Here is a 20,766-nt window from a genome sequence, read left to right as displayed (position 1 = left end):
TAGGAAGGGACAAAGGCCCATGACCCAACAGTTTTTACATATCTTTGGACATATTTTGGAAAGCAATGGGCTGCTACAACTTCATAATTAGATTTTTATTATTTTAATTTAGTTCATTCATGTTTTTAGTCGTTAATTACAACCTTGTGATTACGATTATGACCATGCATGGCTAAATGCCCTTTTCCGGGGTTGAAGCCAAGAACATGATTACTTTTGTTTTGAATTAAGTTCGTTTAACTTTGCTTATCATTATTGATTGTGTGCTCATCTTTGATTTAACTATTTTAAGGATTCGCGACTCTTAGAATATATCAATTGTCTACCTTTTGATCTCGGAAGATGGAATAGGGGATGGAATAAGGAGAAGAACAAAGTTTGGGTTCTTATTCTTTTATGAAATAAAGAATTGAACTTAGCACCGAGGACAGGAATATACTTAGGAGCCGAACTTGATTCAAACGTAGGATGATAGCTAAAAGAACTTTAGTGGACTATTACATCCCCGCTCAACGATGTAGTTGTAAGGTTCAACTTAGATAAAGGATTAGAGGTTGGAAAACCATAATCACGCAATTAACTCAAAGAATCTACAACCAAGATAAGCGAGTTAACGAATGAAATTCAATAACGTAGTATGATTGTTCAAAGTGCTTCAACCCTGGGTTTTCTCCTATTGATTGTCTTAAGATCTTTAATTTTCGCATTGTTTACTTTTCTACAGTTTACAAATTCCAAACTCTCTTTTTTGTTACGCTTGCATCAATTGAATCTAAATTGTGAACTGAAATAGAATCGTTGTTAAATCAAGTCTCTGTGGGATCGATACTTGGCTTCCTGAAGGCCACTTTACTACTTGATAAGACCACGTACACTTGTGTTTTGAACTATTTTTGGTTAATCGTTGTGATTCTATGTGCTTGTAGAGTTAAGAGTGCAAGTTTAGGTATTATAGGGCAGACTCTTGCCATCGCTTTGAATTAGAGTTAACCGAAGACATTGTTGAGTTGTGAATTAATACTTTCGCTTATTTATTTTCTACACCTTGTGTGCAAATACAAAATGGTTGTCCCCAAGCATTGATGCAACGCCCATATTTGAGGCTTTTTATTCAGGGATGTGAGGTAGCTGTTGATTGAGATCCATAGGTTTTTCTCGATTTTTTCTATCTTTCATTGTCTTTTTCCCTTATTTTAGGATGTTGAGATCTCTTTCAATTGTATTTCTATCATGTATTGTAGAGTGTATTTCTATCATGTAGAGCCTTGTACTATTAACTTTTTTATTTTGGGAGAAATTATTGTTATTTTCGCTCTTCATTTTTGAGATTTCATTGAAGTATCCCTTTTATTGACATATTGTTGTATTGGTTTCGGGAGAAATGTTGTTTATTTTCGTTCTTCAGTTTTGAGATTTCTTGGAAGCTTATATCCCTTTTATTGACATATTGGTATATTCCACTAAGTTTCTCCTATTATTTAGTACCGTTGAATTGTGGTTTTCGGGTTGGTTCATGACTTATCTATCGATGGATTAGATAGATATCATCACTATCTTTGTAACTGTTCAAATTCTACATATTTTGATAATTTAATATTTAAATAATTAGATGTTTTATACATAATATTTTAATTTATATCAAGGATAAAATTGTAATGCAACTTCAAAGTTAGGAGCTTCCGTTTTAGTGTAATATGATATATAATGTTGAATCTTTTAAGTGTAACGTGATATATAGATTTCATACCTAATTTTGAATCTTTGATTCTATAATTATGGAAAGTTATGTAATGATTTTTAAACTCATCACAGTGATATAGTAATAAATGTTAGGTGTAAAAATGTGTAAAGGCAAGAATATCATGGACTCATTAGTTAAATTTCATATGCATAATGACATACAGATTTCATACCTAGTGTAAAAAGCATGTTATTAAACTCTTGACATTGAAATAAATTATAAATAGGATGTGCTTGAAGGTTTTTGTAAATTATAATCATCATTCATTAATTTGAGGTACATCATGGCAAAATTCTTGAGCTCATTTGTAATTCTTATCATCGTTTTAGTTGTTGTATCAGGTAATTACAATTAATATTTTTTATCCTTTTACGTAAGTATACTTTCTGTTAACTTTAACAATTATTTTCCTCAACTTCCTCAACTCTAACCACTGAATTTGAACACATAAATTACTAATGATCTTTTATAGTAACTTACAAATTAAATTTTAAAAAATGACTATTCAGATGAAGATCTCTTGTATAAGAAACATAAAATTGGAAACAGGTATGTAAAGAGCTACAAAAATCAAATCTCCCTAACATTTGAACTTTAACCTCTAACCGATAGATTCGTATCATATATTTGGTTAATTTACTTAGAAATTCTTAGGGAATTTTTTTTAGTCCCTTGCAAATTTATTTTTAATTTTGTGTCAATTATACAAGAGATGTTCATTTTATATATAAGAGAACTAAAATTCATTTTCTTCTATCCAATTTGTTAGTCTGTCATAAAAAATTATTTTCACATTTCATTGTTTGTTAAATATAACACGCTAATTTCTTTGTTCAACCAGCTTAAACCGAAGTTTATGATAAATAAACGATTTGCTAAACTGCTTGTGTGGCAATTCACTTAAAAAAAGAATTAGAACAAGCTTCGAATTTTGTCTTAATTTGTTGTTAAAGTGCACGTAACTAACACTAATTTTGATAAAAATTGTCTCTTACTAATTCTTATATAAACTTTGTGAATGTAGATGAGAGTAATATTTCAGGAGTCCATGGATTATCCAAAAGATGTAATGTTGATTTGGGTTTTAACATATGCAAAGTAGGAACTAGAGAAGGATGTTTTACAAAATGTGTGGAACAAACAGGACATCCAAATATTGGGGGAAAATGTCTGTATGACCAAGATGGATCTACATTTTGTAGATGTACATTTTTTTGTCCCTCCAAACCAATTTCTATTCATTAAATTTTTTTATTTTTTTTTTGAAATAATGTTCATCAAAAATGAAGTTTGTCAAACATATGACAATTTAGATATTTAATATAGTTCTATTTCAAGTTGCTACAACATTGAATCCTCAATTGGTGATGTATTTCCACCAATTGCAATAACGAATGAGCATCAGTTTGATTTTTGAGAAAGCAGTTGAAACTCATGGTGTTTGATTAATGTTTTTTGCATATTTGTTATTATATTATGTTGTGTATTTTTGAGTTGGCTTACATATTACGGAAATAAAATAGGTGTCATCACTTTTTCAGATATCGAATCGTGACAAATCAAATATCAAAAAATAATATGTTAGCTACAGGTGATTCGGGCTCAACATATATTAGAAATGAAATTTGTCGGGCTCAACATATATTAGAAATGAAATTTGTATTTATAAGTCAGTTCTCTAAACTAATGTTAATCTTGTTTTTAGTTTAACTATCTTAAACCAACATAGTTTTGGTTTTCTCATTTTTCAACATGTCAATTTTGTCGAAACCCCTCACAATTATCACATTTTTATTTGTTTCATACTATGTCTAGTTATGTTTTTCATACTATGTCTAGTTATGTTATCCTCCTGACCTACAAGTTTAGGTGCTAAACCCCTCTAAATTATCACGTTTTTATTACTTAGTTTTATAATTAAACAATGTCGAGTTTACATTACTCTCCACTCCTCCTCCCAACTCCAACCCCCTCCGAACTATAGTTTTCAGGTGCTAAACCTCCCAAACTAACATGTTCTTATTTATTTTTTTGATAGACAAACATCAAAAATAGTTAGCATATTGTTTTATTTGGTGTGAGGCACACACGCATGTTTTGGGAACAAATTAAAACAGGTGTGGGAATGACAAAAAAGAATGAACTAGTATTCTGTGGACCTAAAGTTAACAACACTGATAATTTTGTTTAAGAAATGCAGTTAAATACCCAAACTAACAATTGAAGGTAACAAAAGAAAAGTTTCAACTGCAATGAAGACCAAAGTAGACCAAACTTGGATGTTCATCCCTGTCAACATTCTTCCTTGCTGTCCAAAGAGAGGAATAATGATACCAGAAGATTTTTAGTCTCGTGTGTCTACCATTTTACCACCAAGACATCTTGACACCATATTTGTTCAGCCTATCATTCAGCTAGCTGAAGTTCTGGTAAAATTAGTAGTCCAAGATGTTCATGGTAGAGGCAATTGTAACATAAAGTTAGCTGGGCAGTTGAGATAGATGAAGTATTATCCCTAGGACTTGTTTGTATCATTCAGTAGAAGTATGGTGAGCCTCTAGAAAGCTAGTTTACTAAAGTTGGGACCTTTTGTCCAACTTTAGAGGTTTATTACTTCATTGTAAGTAATTAAAATTCCTAATCACCAAAAAGATAGTGAGCTAAATTGAATTCACCAGTTGAAATGGTTTAGTACCTCTTCTAAGAAAATTCATGTAGGTAACACTCTTAAAACTCTTTCTTCTTTGCCTTTACTTGCTTCTCTTTCCATTGTAAACCATAAATTTGACGACAACTTACCTGGCATAATCCTTTTATTGTCAATCAGTTTTAATACACACATGAAAAGATAAACAGGGGTACTCTAGTCAACTACACAGAAATGGTTGAATCAAAGTTCTTGAGATTAGATTGGTGCCATCTATGTCTTTCCCGTCTGACTCTTACCGGTAGAATGCCCTGCCATATCACATGCCAATGAAAAAGAACCTAAACCAAGGTGCTTTCTTGAATGAGGCCTTATTTTATTATGTCAACTTTGACCTTGACCGATCCACTAGGAGACTGGCGGTCAAATCTTATTGAATATCCAAAAGGGTCTCTCCGTCATGGGAGAACGCTTAGCGGATAAACAAGAAATACTTCTGTAGCCCATCCCCCCAATAAGACAGAAAGTGTAAAACCGCTTAAATGCCATACTGACGGGCAAGGATATAAAGGCCTAATGGGAGAAAGAATTCATGGGACACCTAACCGAGACTGGTGACACATCTCAACAGAGCTACCTCTTTTGCTAACATTTCTACTATCAGATATAATTAGATATATCAATTCAAAGACTAGGCAGAACCTTAACTCCATACTTGGAAATCTTTTCAAGTTTTCATTTACTTTGACGAAACTTCATGGAGAAGAAGCATGACATAAGAGAAGCTTTACACTGACACTTGACTTCTATCCATTTCAGTGTTAATAGATGACATTTATTGACAATATAATCACCACAAAATACCAAAAGTATGAAGTAAAATAGAACTAGTGAACCAGAAAACTCAACGGATAATGCTAGGGGTAATCATTAAATGATTCTACAGAGCTAAATATATATAATTCAAATTTAGTTACTACTGATATAAATTGCATGTAGTAGTTGAAAGTCATCTTCACGACCTGGAACTCGTCGACTCTGTGGTGCTTTTGGATTGAGATGCTGTACTTGAAGTCTTGCTCTGAGCTTGTGAACTAGTCTGGCTCGAGGATGACTCAGTGAAGAAAACTATGTGCTCCTCATTGTCTGCATAAACCTGAAGAGAGCGTGGCATAGGAGGCATATTCACCTCCAAAATTCCATCAAGGATCTGAACAACCTGACCCATTGAGGGTCTTTGTAGTTCCTCATCTTGGATGCACCAAAATGCAACTTTACATATTTTTGACACCTCCTCAACATTAGCATCTCTGTTCAGTCTATAGTCCAATAGGCTAAGGATATCGCCTTCATCAACTACTACACGTGCAGCCCAGCTAGGGAAGAATTTCACTTTCCCATCTTGAGAATACTCCGAATTTCGCCTCCCTGATACAATTTCCAAAAGCATCATGCCGTAGCTATAAACATCGGCTTTGGCTGTAATGGCCACCCCTGATATCCATTCTGGTGCAAGATAACCTCTTGTTCCTCTCATAGTAGTGAGCACTCTGCTAAAGTCACGCCCAACAAGTTTTGCTAGGCCAAAATCTGCTACCTTGGGGCATAATTGTGCATCAAGAAGGATGTTTTCAGGCTTTATGTCACAATGTATGATGCAGTCCCTGCACTTCTCATGGAGATAAGTCAAGCCTCTAGCTGTCCCCAGTGCCACCTGGTACCTCGTTTTCCAATCCATAACATCTGACTGCTTCTCGGTAAAAAGATGTGAATCCAAGGATCCATTTTCCATGTAATCGTAAACCAGCAGTTTCTTGTTACCTTCAGAGCAAAATCCACGAAGGCGTACAAGATTAACATGTTGGATTGTCCCGATTGTGCTGACTTCTGATCGAAATTGCTTCTCTCCCTGGCTGATGCTATCGAGCCTCTTAACAGCAATAACAGATGAATCAGATAGTTTCCCTTTGAAAACAGAACCAAAACCTCCACCTCCTAACTTCTCTGAGAAATTTTTAGTTGCATGTTGCAAGTCTTTGTAACCAAATGCAACCAATGAACCCTCCACTGTTTTCCCACTTCCAATATTATGCCTACGCCTTCTCCGGTATACAACAAAAAGAAGGCCAAGAATGATAACTACAGCAACAGAAGACCCCACAGAAACACCAATTGGAATTCCCTTTTTACTCTTGGATTTTGGGATGTCAGATGCAGCTAACCTGACATAGATCGACCTGCCCCTGCCATCATTTTGTGAGAATTGCTGCATATTCAAGAGATCGCCATCCCAAATTGAGCATGAACTGTCATAAGCATAAGCAGTACAATTGCAATTATTCAGACAGGTAGATTCACATTCTGCAGCACTTCCAGCAGAAACATTTAAAGGATTATCAGGTACTTTCATCTGCGGATGCATCCAAAATTCATCTTTCTCCCCATTCACGTTGCCACATTGCGACTTTGTTATCCTCTCACATCCTCCAGTATAATCATTTTGATTCCAATCAGTCTCTGAACTATGCTGGAAACCATCCAAACAATTGCAGAAAGGCAAGCTTTCCTGACAAATAGCAAATGGTCCACAAAAAGCATAAACTTCACACTGTTGTCTAGGTTGAGACCAAAACAGGTTCCACTGATTTGAAGAATCCAACCATGTGAGTTGCTTAATCTGTCCTGAGACATCCATAATGAATCTTGATATGATTTTATCATTATAAAGGGAGTATATAAAATAGCTTTCATTCTGGTTCTCCTCATAGCTAAAATTGTATATATAGTTTGTACTCATCTCAGGCACCCCGCTGAAAATTCGACCATTCCATGGTCCAGTATCATAATATTTCTCAGTTCTATTGAACCTTATAATATACTGCTTCTCATTGGGGTCCAACTCAAGTGAATACAGCCCGGGTGCAGGATCATTTGGACTTTTCCATGATGTAAGAAGCTGCTTTGTTTTTGTAACATTATTGTAAGAAAGTTTAGCACCAGGCAACCAAGTATTGCCAGGATTATTAAGACTTTGCCAAAGTGGCGGGGTTGAATTAGCCACATCAGTCAAGATCAAATTACCATCATCTCGAAGAACTGCCACCACAGAATTTGACTTACTGGAGCTGATATTTGTGGACCAAATTGGAGTTTTGGACTCATCAACCAGTACTAAATTACCATCCAAGATTTTTAACTCAGCAGAATTTTTATCACGAACTGGTTTTTCCCTGTTTGCAACCCAAACAGCAGTTTGTTCAACCACTTTATCATACCACATGCCTATGTAGTAGTTGGAAGAATTACCTGGTTTGAAGAAACCAAGCTTAAACTTCCCACCTGAAGAGATAATTGCTTGGTCACCAGAAAGGGATTGATTTGCAGAAATAGTGTCAGCTGCTTCAATATAGAGATGGGGTTTTAGAGAAAAACATAAGTACAACAAAGAAAGGAGGAAAAAAGAATTGATTTTTATGGCCATAGCTGCTAAGAGCTTGTGCAGAGGACAAAGATATGTGATGAACAAAGCAGATTTATATCTCTTTTCAGAAGAAGGCCAAAGACATTCATGGGATTTTCTTGAAGAATGGGTCATGATACAAATAAACTTTCATATGACTGCTGGAAAACAGAACTACTTGGTCTGGCTTCAAGCCAACAGGCTAATGTTAAATTGACTTTTTCACCCTTAATCCCTCTGTCTTAAATTCAAAATACAATAAAGAAGCAATTAGAGAAATAATAGTACCTAAAAGTTTCACTTTAGTTGAGCCTAAGATCTAGTTTCTCCTATTTTTATAAGATTCCACTTATGAGACTATACTCAAAATATTGTCATTATTGTTATAATAATTCAATTAAAAAAGAGAAAGTTGTTGTTTAAGCAGGAAAACGAACTATTTTTTACTAATAAATGAAGAAAATGATTCTTTTTCTACTAGGAATAGTACAATGTTTACATGGTCCAAACAAATTTTGAATGTTATAATGGTTAAATATTCAAAATTGACCATATTTGCGTTGCCTAATTCCAATTAGTTTAGTGAGTCAAAATATTTGGTCAAGCTGTTCGTATTTTCTTTGCGATAACAGGAGATTAACAAGAATCGTTGATGCATAATAATTTGGGTCACCATTTTGCGTTAGTCTTAAGTTTTATTCGTCAAGACTAATAACTTTTTCGCGAAACATAAATTTAGATTTCTCCATCACAGTATTACACAAATTATCCGCAGCTAAGAATAAATTCAATTATTAGGAAAAAAAAAAAAAATAAGACCAACTCAGGCAAACAGTGCGAATGAATATCAGAATTTGCTCAATGTACGGTCTATGGCAGACATGAAATATTTTGATGTCGGAACGTGACGAGCTAATAGCATTATATTCCGGGAAAATATTCAAATTTGTGGCACAACATTAAAGTTCAATTCTGACATAGCTGAACTGGACAAATATTTCATACATGAAAATGGGTCAACTATTAAAATATGAATATGTTTTTGATGCATGAAGTATGACTTCTATCAACCATCAGCAAGTCCTTGCATTTCTCGTTCTTTTTTATTAACCCTTCTAGGAGCTTCCTCATTATTTTTGCTCCCTTGATGATTCGAAGTACCAATCTTAAGATTGGAAATAAAAAATAGTTATCATTCGAACAATTTTTTCTTATGATTTCGTTTCGCAACAAATAAATTACAATAGTATTTCTTTATATTTTAATCTAAACCATGAATAATTCAGGGTATTTTAGTAATTCTGAACAAATGAGGGAAACACAGCTGGAAGAAAGTCCTCCCACGTGCTATGTATGAGGAAGAAAAGTCTTTGAAGGCTAAAGATTTTTCGGTCGCCCATTGTAGCACCTAATATATCGATTGAGATTACTAATAGCTACAACTAATAGTCCCCTAGGGTGTGTTTGACAGAAATTATTTTCAATCTTGTTTTGATTGGCTTAATGTTTTGAAAAACCTATTCTTCAGAAAAATAAGCTTAGAATGACTTCTTGAATAGAAATAAGGAAAAATAAGTTTCACAAGTAAAGTCAGAGCCAGAATTTTCACCAAAAAGATTCAAAATATGAAAAAATGAACATATGAAAGAGTCGAATGGGTTCAATATCTATTATATGCACGTACAATCATGTTAACCATATTTAAACAATGTAATTTTTCACCGAAGGAAGTTCAGATGAACCTCCTTAGCGCTGACTATGTAACAAATTAGTGCAACTTACTATCTTATTTAATTTACTGCATTTAACAGGTTAAAATAATTACTAGGTGAGGTTTGTTCACCTTATAAAGTGGCCCGAAAGTTAGTAATTTTAGGAGTAAGTTAGGTGGAATAAAACGTTAAATTTAGAAGTTATATTTGTAGTAGGAGTCTATATATACAGAGTAAAGTTGCTCTGTTTTCTCTTATAATTGCAATTGTCATATTTTTTATTCAAGAAAAAGCTTTCGGTTGTTTTATTTTCCTTTACTGTTCTTGTTCTATAACTTCTCCTGCTCAATACTTTTGTTATTTGGTATCAGAGCAAGGTTGAAGGGAGGAATTTTTTTTTCTTTTCTATCTTCTTGTCTATCAATTTACTCTGTTGGAGAAGTTTGAAAAGTGTGAAGAGAAAGCTTTTGTCGTTTGTAGCAATGGAGGCCTCAAACGGGGGAAAAACTCAATATGGAATAGAAAAACTTATAGGTACTAACTACAAGTATTGGAGAATGTGTATGGAAGCATACCTTCAAGGTCAGGATCTGTGGAATTTAATTGTAGGAACTGATTCAATAATCCCAACCAATACTCCTGACAATGTTGAATCGCGAAGGAAATGAAAGATCAAGTGCGAAAAAGCACTCTTTGCTTTGAGGATTTTTATCAGCAAGGAGTTTATTGATCATGTTCGTGATAATGTCTCTCAAAAAGAAGTTTGGGACACGCTAGAAAGGTTGTTTACCAAGAAAAATACAGCAAGGCTGCAACTATTGGAGAATGAGTTGGCAATGTTACAACAGGAAGGTATGTCTATCTCAGATTACTTTTTGCGAGTTTAAAAGTATTTGTGCTGAAATTTCAGAGATTAATCCGAAAGAGAAGATTAGTGAGTCGCGTCTACGACGCTATCTTATTCGTGGCTTGAAAAAGGAGTACGGTCCTTTTGTCACTTCCATTCAAGGATGGCCGCAATAACCATCTGTTGAGGAATTGGAGAACATGTTTTCTAATCAAGAAGCTTTAGCTAAACAAATGGCTAAGAATCTTGAAACTGATGATGTTTTATTTTCTAAAGAGAAGTCGAACAAGAAGAATACATCAACTTGGAACAAAAATAAAGAAGAAGAACAACCACGGAAAAAGGTGGAAATTCACATAATAACAAGAAGTGCTACAGATGTGGAAAAATTGGGCACATCAAGAAAAACTGTCGAGTAAAACTTTCTAAAGCCAATATTACGTGCACCAATGATGAAGATGAGCAAATGAAATGGGAACAATGTTTTAGCATCGAAGCTGTTGAACAAAAGTCAGCACAAGATTTTGTCAATTATGCTAATAACAATAAGAGGGAAGAGTGGATCGTTGATTCAGGGTGCCCTCATCATATCACTGAAGATGATTCTCTATTCTCGGAGATGCGAGAACATCATGGAGATCGAGTCATTATTACAGCAGATCACTCGACATGTCCAGTAGCAAAAGAAGGAGTTGTGACGATTGAGGTTGCTGATGATAAATCCAAAAGTATCAAATTGCAGGACGTTTATCATGTTCCAGGTTTGAAGAAAAATCTAGTCTCTATTCCTCAAATTACTGATTCTGGAAAATATGTACTGTTTAGTCCTATTGATGTGAAGGTGTTTGAAAATGTAAAAAAAATATCTGCTGATATTATTTTTACTGGCGAGAGGAAAGGTTCTTTATTTGTTATGTCAACAGGTGAAGCTTATGTAAAGAAAACAAGCCAAACTGATAGTGCCGCAATTTGGCAGGCTCGATTGGGTCGTGTGGGCTACCAAATGTTGCAACAGATTTCTTCTAGAAAGTTGGTAGATGGCATGCCAACTTTGAAGAATATACGTGAAGACGTGATTTGTCAAGGCTGTCAATATGGAAAATCTCATCGTCTTCCTTTCAAAAGGTCATCAAATCGGAGAAATGTGTTGTTTGAATTGGTTCACACAAACTTAATGGGACCAACAAGAACACCAAGTTATAGCGGACATCGCTATGTTATGGTGTTGGTGGATAATCACTCTAGGTTCACTTGGGTGAAATTTTTTAAAGAGAAGAGTGAAGCATTATCCAAGTTTGTGAAGTTCAAAAATGTTGTTGCAAATGAGTTCGGGAAAAAGATAAAATGTCTTCGTAGTGATAATGGAGGAGAATATATGTCAGATGACCTCTTCCAGTACTGTCATGACAACAGAATTCTTCGTCAAATGATTTGTTCAGATACTCCTCAGCAGAATGGAGTTGCGGAAAGAAAGCTTGCTTTACTTCAGTTTGTCTTTCATGGCTGCATGACAAGAATCTTCCTCGAGAGTTTTGGGCATAAGCTATTCAATGTGGATGCCATGTGACAAATAGGTTGCCTCCTTGGCCAGGTACACAGAAATCACCTTTTGAACTTTTATATAGTCAGAAGCCAAATGTGAACTATTTTCGGGTTTTTGATTCTACTTGTTATGTTCATGTTCCCAGAACTAATAGAACCAAACTTGATCCAAAAGCAAGAAAATGTGTATTTGTTGGTTATGATTCTTATAGGAAGGGCTGGAGATGCATGGATCCAAAGACAAACAGGTTTACCATTTTTAGAGACGTGGTATTTGATGAAACGTCATCTTTGTTTTCTTCTCAAAAGCTTGTTGTTCTGGGTGATGATCAAGATAATATGGAGTTATTATTTCCTAAAGTAAATGTGTTATCACCTTGTAGTGAAGAGGGAAAAAGTGTATCTCCAAATCAGAATATTTCAGAAGTTGCATCTCCAAGTTAGAAAATTTCAAAGGAAGAAAATGGTGAACAACAAGCAGCAAGAAGGTCAACAAGGAAGAAACCCAACTACCTCAAAGATTATGAGGTCAAACTTAAAAGTTATTCCGTGACCTCGTGCTTCTTTACAGAAGCACTAACTACGGAAGAACCATTAAGTTATGAAGAAGCAAAAGGCTGTCCACATTGGGAAAGAGCGATGCAAGAAGAGATTGACGCTTTAGATAAGAACGAAACTTGGGAATTGGTACCCAAACCAGAAAAATGCAATCCAGTCACTTGCAAATGGGTATTTCACTTGAAGAAAAAATCGGATGGTACTATTGATAGGTTTAAAGCTCGTTTAGTTGCTCGTGGGTTTTCTTAAAACGATAGATTGGATTATGAGGAGGCGTTTAGTCCGGTAGCAAAGATGGTGACAGTAAGGTCACTTATTTCGCTAGCTTCTTTCAAAAGTTGAAAACTGTGGAAACTTGATTTAAAGAATGCATTTCTGTACGGGGAGTTGGATTGAGTAGTATTTATGGAGCTACCTCATGGCTTTGTCTCTAAGCAGTTTCCAAGTCATGTTTGTCGTTTGAAGAAAGCTCTATATGGCCTCAAGCAAGCACCATGAGCTTGGTATGGTAAAGTTGCTCAATACCTTATCTTTTGTGGTTTTAGAGTATCTGATTCAGATTCTAGTTTATTTATAAAATTAGAATCAAATGCATATCTCCTAATATTATTATACGTTGATGATATGATAATAACTGGAGATAATGAATTAGAAATTTCTAATCTAAGGAAAGACTTGTCTGTTCGTTTTGAGAAGAAAAATTTGGGGCAAATTGGATGTTTTCTTGATCTAGAAATGAAAAAATCAAATCGAGGCTACTTTGTTTCTCAGAAAGGTTATGCAGAGAGTCTCTTATAACGTTTCATCATGGGGAAGTCAAAAGAAAAGGCTACTCCAATGGAGCCAAATCTCAAGTTGAAAAAGGATGAAGGCAAGGCTTTGAAGGATGCGATAAAGTTCCGACAACTAGTTGGAAGTTTGATTTATCTGACTATCACAAGGCCAAAATATCTTACTCTGTTGGTGTCGTTTCTCAATTTATGCAAAGTCCAACTTCTCACTTAAATGCCGCAAAGAAGATTTTGCGTTATGTGAAAGGATCTTTTAGTCATGGACTTTGGTACAAGAGGTGTGATACTTTTTTATTAAGTGCATTTACTGATGCAAATTGGGCAGGTGATACACATGATCGTCGCTCAACTTCAGGTTACTGTTTTAGTATCGGGTTAGCAGTGATGTCTTGGTGCAGCAAGAAGCAAGATGTTGTTTCTTTGTCTACCACTGAAGCGAATATATTGCAGCAACCATGGCTGCACAAGAGTGCATTTGGTTGAAAAGGTTAATCAATGATATGTACCAGAAAGTAGACTATGTTGTGCAAATCAAGTGTGACAACGAAAGTGCCATCAAACTTGCGTCAAATCCAGTTTTTCATGCTCGAAAGAAGCATATTGAGATCCGCCATCACTTTGTTCATGAGAAAGTCTTAAGTGAAAATATTGAACTGACATCGCACCAACGCTCAAGTTGCGGATATATTCACTAAAGCTTTGAAGAAGTCTAAGTTTCAATACTTTCAAGATGCTCTGGGAGTAGTTCATCGTGAGCTTGCACTAAGGGGGAGTGTAACAAATTAGTGCAACTTACTGTCTTATTTAGTTTACTGCATTTACCAAGTTAAAATAATTACTAGGTGAGGTTTGTTCACCTTATAAAGTGGTCCGAAAGTTAGTAATTTTAGGAGTAAGTTAGGTGGAATAAAACGTTAAATTTAGAAGTTATATTTGTAGTAGGAGTCTATATATACAGAGTAAAGTTGCTCTGTTTTCTCTTGTAATTTCAGTTGCCATATTTTCTATTCAAGAAAAAGCTTTCGGCTGTTTTATTTTCCTTCATTGTTTTTGTTCTATAACTTCTCCTGCTCAATACTTTTGTTACAGACTAACCTCCCCCTATCTATAAATGGCATTTCAAGTTCATTGTTTTCCCCTTGCCCGACGTCTTACCATCCCACCCCATGACTCTCGGACCACTCCTCTTCCAATTCATCCCTATAGTATTTCTCTACCTTTATATAAAAAAAATTGAAATAGTTTTTGCTCTTTTTGCTTATTTACCAAACACTATAAACTAAGTAAGAAACTTATTTTTCAACAACATACCGAATGTGGTCCCGCACCATAAAATTTGAAAAGAAAGAGTTTACGCTAATTTCTCTTACCTCAGAGCTCAGAAATAGAGAAGTTTCTCAAAAATCCTTAAAGAAAATTAAAAAAAAAAATTGAAGAAAGCATCTTTTTCATGAAAAATATTTTCTTTTCATACCAAACACACTCCTAGTCTAGCTAAATCCCATAATTCTATTAGCGTTAGCCATGATTTGATGAGTCACTATCAAATTAAATAAGTCTCAGCTACCCACATTAACTCCTAATGGAGAAAAATAAATGCTAACCCAATAGCCTCTAAAGTGGATCCAGATGTCCAGTAGTTTTCTCTTACCAAATATCCGATTCACCGATTATTTTTTTCCAGAAACAACGCTAAAAGAAAAAAAAAAATAGTAATATGTATTGACTTAATCGATACTTATATTACTGGTAATAATAATAAATTGTGCAAGAAAGCTACTGATGGACAATACTCCCACAATTCGTTGGCCAACCATTCACATCCTGTTTCACATTTCGTGTGAATTGGGCACAGATATGAAGTGGACAATAGGAAATGGTATATATTTTAGTAGACGTTAATTTGGATTCAACCATTAAGGTGAGAATCATTTTACCATTTATTTTTGATGGCTTGTTCATGGTATTACCAACTTTAGAAAGTAAATAATTTCAATTCTCTCCGCCTCCACCAAAACCGTATTTAAGATAGAATACACATCTTTTATATACACAATGTAATTTATGTCTAAGTCAGCGAATAATTTTTTAATGAAGGATGTATGTTCAACTAACCACTCTTCAATCTATGTAGTAGTACCACTGCAGCAAGTCCCCACCGAAATTGAGGAGTAATATTTGATAGGTTTTATTTTTAATTCAGTACTTACCTCTAATTGATCAAATAATCTACAATATGTGTTCCACATGAAATATACACTAAGCAAATAAGGTAACACAGGATACGCAACTGACAAATGGGATTTTAAGTGATCATTTTAATCTTAAAAAAAATGAAGCCATTTTCTGCATGAACAGCTGTTTAAGGAAGATAATAAGGTCAAAGCCAGGATGCTAAGTAAAAAACCAACAATGTTGACTTCAAGACTTGTGTCTTTTTCCCCACAAGAACGCTGTAAATTCATATAACAAAGTAATGGGCGACAAACACCAGTCATGTCAATTCAGTAAGAATGAAAACAAACGCACCTTCGAAGTTGGAACCTTAAAATACTTTGGTTCAGAAGGACTGGAAGCCACAATCCCCAGCATAAACTGCACATTGGAATATTATAACTCTGAATTCATCTAGAAGCCAAAGACTCGGTCAGACATTAAATAGTCGCATCATATATTTTTGCCCTTTTCTTTCTTTCTCGTCCACATTTGATATTTGCAGGCTGCAAAGTACAAAAAGAAATTATGTGTCCAAGTCTAGTAACTTTTTCATCAGATGGTTAATTGCATAAAAAGTATTATTTGTCAGGCTAAAATGAGTGCACTTCAACCCAACGTAATTTAAGTATTTAACTCAGCTAAAGAAAGAACTGCAACTGAACTCCCTTCAAACCAACACAACTGCATGCCTAAAGAAGTTCGCAAAGACAAAACAGGTATAAAATGCTTTGTTACCTTAGAAGTCCCATACTGTATATTCTAGCGGAGCATCCTGTCAGGAACCATACATGGTGGCCACTTGATACACCATTAACTGGAATTACCGGCTAGCATTTCCTGGAGGTATGGAACTTCACTGCAAGAGAGTTAGAAACGTCCAGCATCAAACTATTCAAACCTCTCCCCCAAAAAGAGAGAGAGAGAGATGCCGCATTTTATCATCCAGCAAATATATGTTTTCTCTAGCCTACATCTCATATATGAGACTATGGACCCATGGTGGATCGTATTGATCTATCCAGAGAATAGGATCGCCAATGTTACCAGTCAAAAACGAAAGGAGCTATTTCCTCAATGGAGAAACAGTGCAAACATTTAATCTCTGTGTTCCTTCACTGAAGCGGAAGGAATTTCTGAATAGATGCATAAATTATCAAAAAGAAATAGTAAGTCACATTCAGATGTGTGAATTATCCGTGAAGCAATCTATCAAAAAAATTATCTGAAACAAGTAAATTACAGGATATTTTAAGTAACAATACTTTGAGTGGATGTAAACACTCTTCCACAGGAATTCTGGACAACAAAAGCAAATTATGCATTCTGATCTTACATACCAAACTAAATGTTTGTAGCAAACAGAACAGGTCAAAGAGTATAATTTGCTTTTAACTTCTAACGATGTTGCATTTGTACAAAAAGGAATCTACGGCCTGTTAGGATTATAACTTAAAACAAGAAGATATCCACAATCCTTGAGTAAATTTCTACAAACAAAATAATACTAGCCATGTGGAAACCGAGTAAGCAACTGAACTCTTGACCTCTTGAGATTGAATAGATGGTCTAGAGCATACAAGTTACAATCTAAACTTAATTCCCTTTTCTACTTCTATTGAGATGGTGGAAGCAAGTTCGACATCATTACTCGCAATGGAATGACTTTAGAACCTGTGTATTTGATATAGTTTGTGAAGGTCATCTAGTAGGCTAATCAGGATCTGTATCCACAATCTTTACCCCTTGCCTCTCCCTTCTCAACAACCTCACCCTACTAACATGAATGCCTGCACTAGAAATTTGTCTTTTTCTCCTTTTCCTCCCTAATTGCATTGTACCGGTGCATCCAAAGGAGGACCTCATGTTAATGACTCCAACTTTATCATATCTTTTATTCCTGAGCCTCTGGCATAAGAGCACTGATGCTTGTTGGATTCGACAAAGGCTTCCAAAGTGGTAAAGGGGGTCAACATTAGAAGCAGATGAAGATACGATGCCTTTGATATTAATTGGCATGACAAACTCAATAAATTTCTGTAACTCGGGAAAGCATGAATGGTCAGAATATGGAACAGTATATATGTAATGATCATCTCTCCCTGCACTTAATGAACCTCCATTTGGCTTGCTTGAGGTACTAGAAGTTGTAACATCTGTGGGCCACCTGTTATGAAGGAGCACTGGAGGAGATTCTGAGGAAAGTTTTTCCTTTCCTCTAAAAGCTTTTGGTGCCCAAGGGAGACCAGATGGCATGATCCCTATAGTCGGACGAATTGTATTCAGTCCCTCCAGAGTCTCAATGTTAAAACTGTAACGAGGAACAGCACGAATCCTTGTCACTGAAGTTTTTGTCGTAAAGATGTCATGGAACCCAAGAAGATGCATAATCTGTAAGCGTTCTGGCCACACCCAAATCTGCAGGACGTTGAAGAGCAGTTCAAGCACAAATACTTGCCAATAAGTCAGCAGTGCCCAAGAGCAAATAATGAAAGGAATACCATTTTTAGTTTTAAACACAAGTACCAATAATGTCCAGAAAGAACAATCTGAAGATTTACTAACTAGGTTGTAACTTGAAATTGCATTTTTAGCGCAAGAAACAAATATGTAACAATGGGGGGATATGCCATCTAGTGGTATCCTAAGTTAGTATGTCTACTCCAAACAATAGAATGTAGAAACTTATTACCAGGATAACTGCATTGCTACTGACCATAAAGATAAGCTTGTTAGTAAACTTTGGATATCTCATAATCTTGACTCACCAACGAAATTGTAGCGCTGATTATGCCGTAAAGGTAGGAAAGTACCTTTGTTTTCAGGACACGTGATATGTATAGCAGAAGATTTTCTTTCCCTAGTGTGTCAACAGCAATGATAACATCATGATTAGGATGAGAAGATATGATGTTTAAAACCTGGAATCATTCATCAGAAATTAAGCCGATCTGTCAATGTTCTATACTGTAACTTCATGAATCTGTGTAACATACGGAAAATGAGCAAAATTATTAAACAGCTTCTACAAGTTGGAATTTCGCAGTTTCATACTGAAAAGGAAATTATAATTTATAACATGGCATAAGACACAGGATTCTTGATGATGTTTACAAAATACCAGCAATAAAATAAGTAAAGTACTGGATAAATCCATAGAAAAGCTACACACCAAAGCAGCTGATTTTTTAAAATTGTACTGCCTAGAATATAAGAAGATTATGCTAAAGAAAAGTTCAACAAAGCTTCAAGAATGAAAGGAAATGATACTAGTAAAGAAAGGTATATTCATTGAAATAAATAGTCAAATGGTCATGGCACACTAACAATATGTCTTAAACACAAATATGCTACCTGAAAAGATAGAAATACGAAAAAGAGCATTCACCTGTTTAGCAGCAGCTTCACGTGAAGGAAAACAATATGTGGGGTTACAGTAAGTATTATCCAAGTAAAGCATGTCAAGCTTTACATCCTTCATAGCTTTAAGCAGCATGGTCCTTCCAGTTTGTGCTCTCTCACTTGTGCTCTCCCAACGGAAATCCCCAGTATAGAGTGTGCAGCCAAATTCACCACGAAACAGATACATTACTGCTCCTGTATCAGTGCTTACACCTCATCAGAAGAACTCAGACAACCGCTAGCCATCTAAGCATGATAATTAGATGTTACATTACGTTTAAGCACGATATGATGTGAGGTTTCTGTGTTGACGTGAATGGGATTCCAAGCAAGTATAAAGGCCAAATTTCTGAAGCATTTCTTAGCTAAACGCTACATACTTCAATCGTCTATATAACAGTACTAAAGACTAAGATTGTCAATCCAGCAAAAAGAATCGCCTTTTAGAACTAATATTGTGTGCAAATATCTATTCAAGCATAAATTTCAACTACCCATTAATCTTATTACAGTAGGGAACTGCATAATTGAATCACATAAGAACTTGAATCACACAAGAAATAAATCAAACATGTGGTGAGCATAACAACAACAACGTACTCAATGCATTCCCACAAAGGTAGAGTGTAAGTAGACGTTACCTCTACCACAAAGGCAGACAATCTGTTTCTTATAACCCACGGTTCAATAAAAAACAGTCCAAAGAAGTAAAGAAAGTGAAAGCATAACAACACATTGAGCGGAAAGAATAGTGGAATACCCGGGCAATGATGAGCATCGATGGCCATGAAATCGACATCAGTGTAAGAACCACAGGAAGGAGATAGTAAAGAAACCGAATGCCAATGACCAATTTCAACAATTCGTAGAAGAGAAAGGTCGAAGTCAGGGAATTTGATAGGAAAGAGCTTAGCAGTAATGCGTGAACAGTAAAGAGGTCCTCGGGACCATTTCGAAGTGAGTCCACACAAATGATCGGCGTGAAGGTGAGTTAGAAAGTAGACTTGGCTACCAGCAGTCCAACGATCGACCGATACCATTCCACTCTCCATAGTACTGCTGCTTCGATTGAATATCAACTATTGCAGTCGAGCACTAGCTAGTTTCCCTCTGTTCTGCATAATTTGAAGGTTTGGCTTACACAGGGACTATCAAGTATCAACTATTGTAGTCGAGCATTGGCTAGTTTCCTTCTGTTCTGCTGCATAACTGCGAGGTACGGGCAGGAAATTTCTCGATTTTGAGCGTGTAGGCTTATATAGGGATCATCTAGATGATGTTAATGGGAGATTGGGGGGAGAAATGATGAGAAATTGAAGGGCATTTTGGTTGGCGGGGGTTTTGATTTGAAACTTTAAAGGTGGCGGGCTTTTGCAGGGAAAATTCATGAATTTATATTGTGTGTTTGCTACCGAGTCCAATTTTCTCATTTTGATTGGCTTAAATATTTTATCTTTTCTTTTTTTTTTTTAAGCAGATTGACCAAAGTACTATGAAAAGTGTTTTTTGAGAAAAGGATTTCCTTACTTATAGTAAGAAACAAAATTCAAAAACACTTTTTCAACCTCATAATCCAATTCGATCAGAGACTCAGGAACAAACTTTCAACTCTCGATCTTGATCCAGGACTACTTTAAAAGGTTAAACAAAAGCCAAGGTGTCTTAGTTCTCTAAATTTGAGGCCCTCATTTGATGTTATAATTATATTTTAAAGGTCAAATTCATTGGTCACCCCTTAAACTTGACACGAATTTTTATTTAGGCATATCAAGTGAACGTTGTTTATTTTTGGCACCTTAAGTAGCCATAAATTGTGTCACTTTGACACCTTCAACTCCAACTCTAGTATGTG

At 35.4% G+C, this 20,766-nt stretch overlaps 2 protein-coding genes across 2 annotated transcripts; both read right to left on the bottom strand.

The window, feature by feature from the left end:
• Window positions 1–5,164: 5,164 nt before the first annotated feature.
• LOC107878302 (G-type lectin S-receptor-like serine/threonine-protein kinase At2g19130) lies at window positions 5,165–8,478 on the bottom strand. The gene has a single exon (XM_016725238.2). The coding sequence runs from the start codon at window positions 7,981–7,983 to the stop codon at window positions 5,404–5,406; it is 2,580 nt and encodes an 859-aa protein (XP_016580724.2). The 5' UTR covers window positions 7,984–8,478; the 3' UTR covers window positions 5,165–5,403.
• An 8,457-nt stretch (window positions 8,479–16,935) lies between these two features.
• On the bottom strand, window positions 16,936–20,522 carry LOC107878303 (5' exonuclease Apollo). The gene is made up of 4 exons (XM_016725239.2): window positions 19,675–20,522; window positions 18,901–19,109; window positions 18,326–18,433; window positions 16,936–17,930 (listed from the first exon to the last, which is right to left on the bottom strand). Exons 1-4 carry the CDS (start codon window positions 19,964–19,966, stop codon window positions 17,226–17,228), a joined length of 1,314 nt encoding a protein of 437 aa, XP_016580725.2. The 5' UTR covers window positions 19,967–20,522; the 3' UTR covers window positions 16,936–17,225.
• Between the last annotated feature and the right edge of the window lie 244 nt (window positions 20,523–20,766).

This window comes from Capsicum annuum, chromosome 7, assembly GCF_002878395.1.
Source record: "Capsicum annuum cultivar UCD-10X-F1 chromosome 7, UCD10Xv1.1, whole genome shotgun sequence".
Classification (NCBI taxonomy): Eukaryota; Viridiplantae; Streptophyta; class Magnoliopsida; order Solanales; family Solanaceae; genus Capsicum; species Capsicum annuum.
The sequence above is the reverse complement of the archived record's forward strand: the minus strand, read 5'-3'. Positions and strand labels throughout refer to the sequence as shown.

What these genes read in the sequence shown, in the direction of transcription:
- LOC107878302 (XM_016725238.2), bottom strand. Translation starts at nt 7,983, where the DNA reads ATGACCCATTCTTCAAGAAAATCCCATGAATGTCTTTGGCCTTCTTCT.
- LOC107878303 (XM_016725239.2), bottom strand. Translation starts at nt 19,966, where the DNA reads ATGGAGAGTGGAATGGTATCGGTCGATCGTTGGACTGCTGGTAGCCAA. An exon ending in CGATGCTCATCATTGCCCGG is followed by an intron (nt 19,110 to 19,674) that starts GTATTCCACTAT and finishes GCACTGATACAG; the next exon opens with GAGCAGTAATGTATCTGTTT. An exon ending in CACGTGTCCTGAAAACAAAG is followed by an intron (nt 17,931 to 18,325) that starts GTACTTTCCTAC and finishes AACGTCCTGCAG; the next exon opens with ATTTGGGTGTGGCCAGAACG.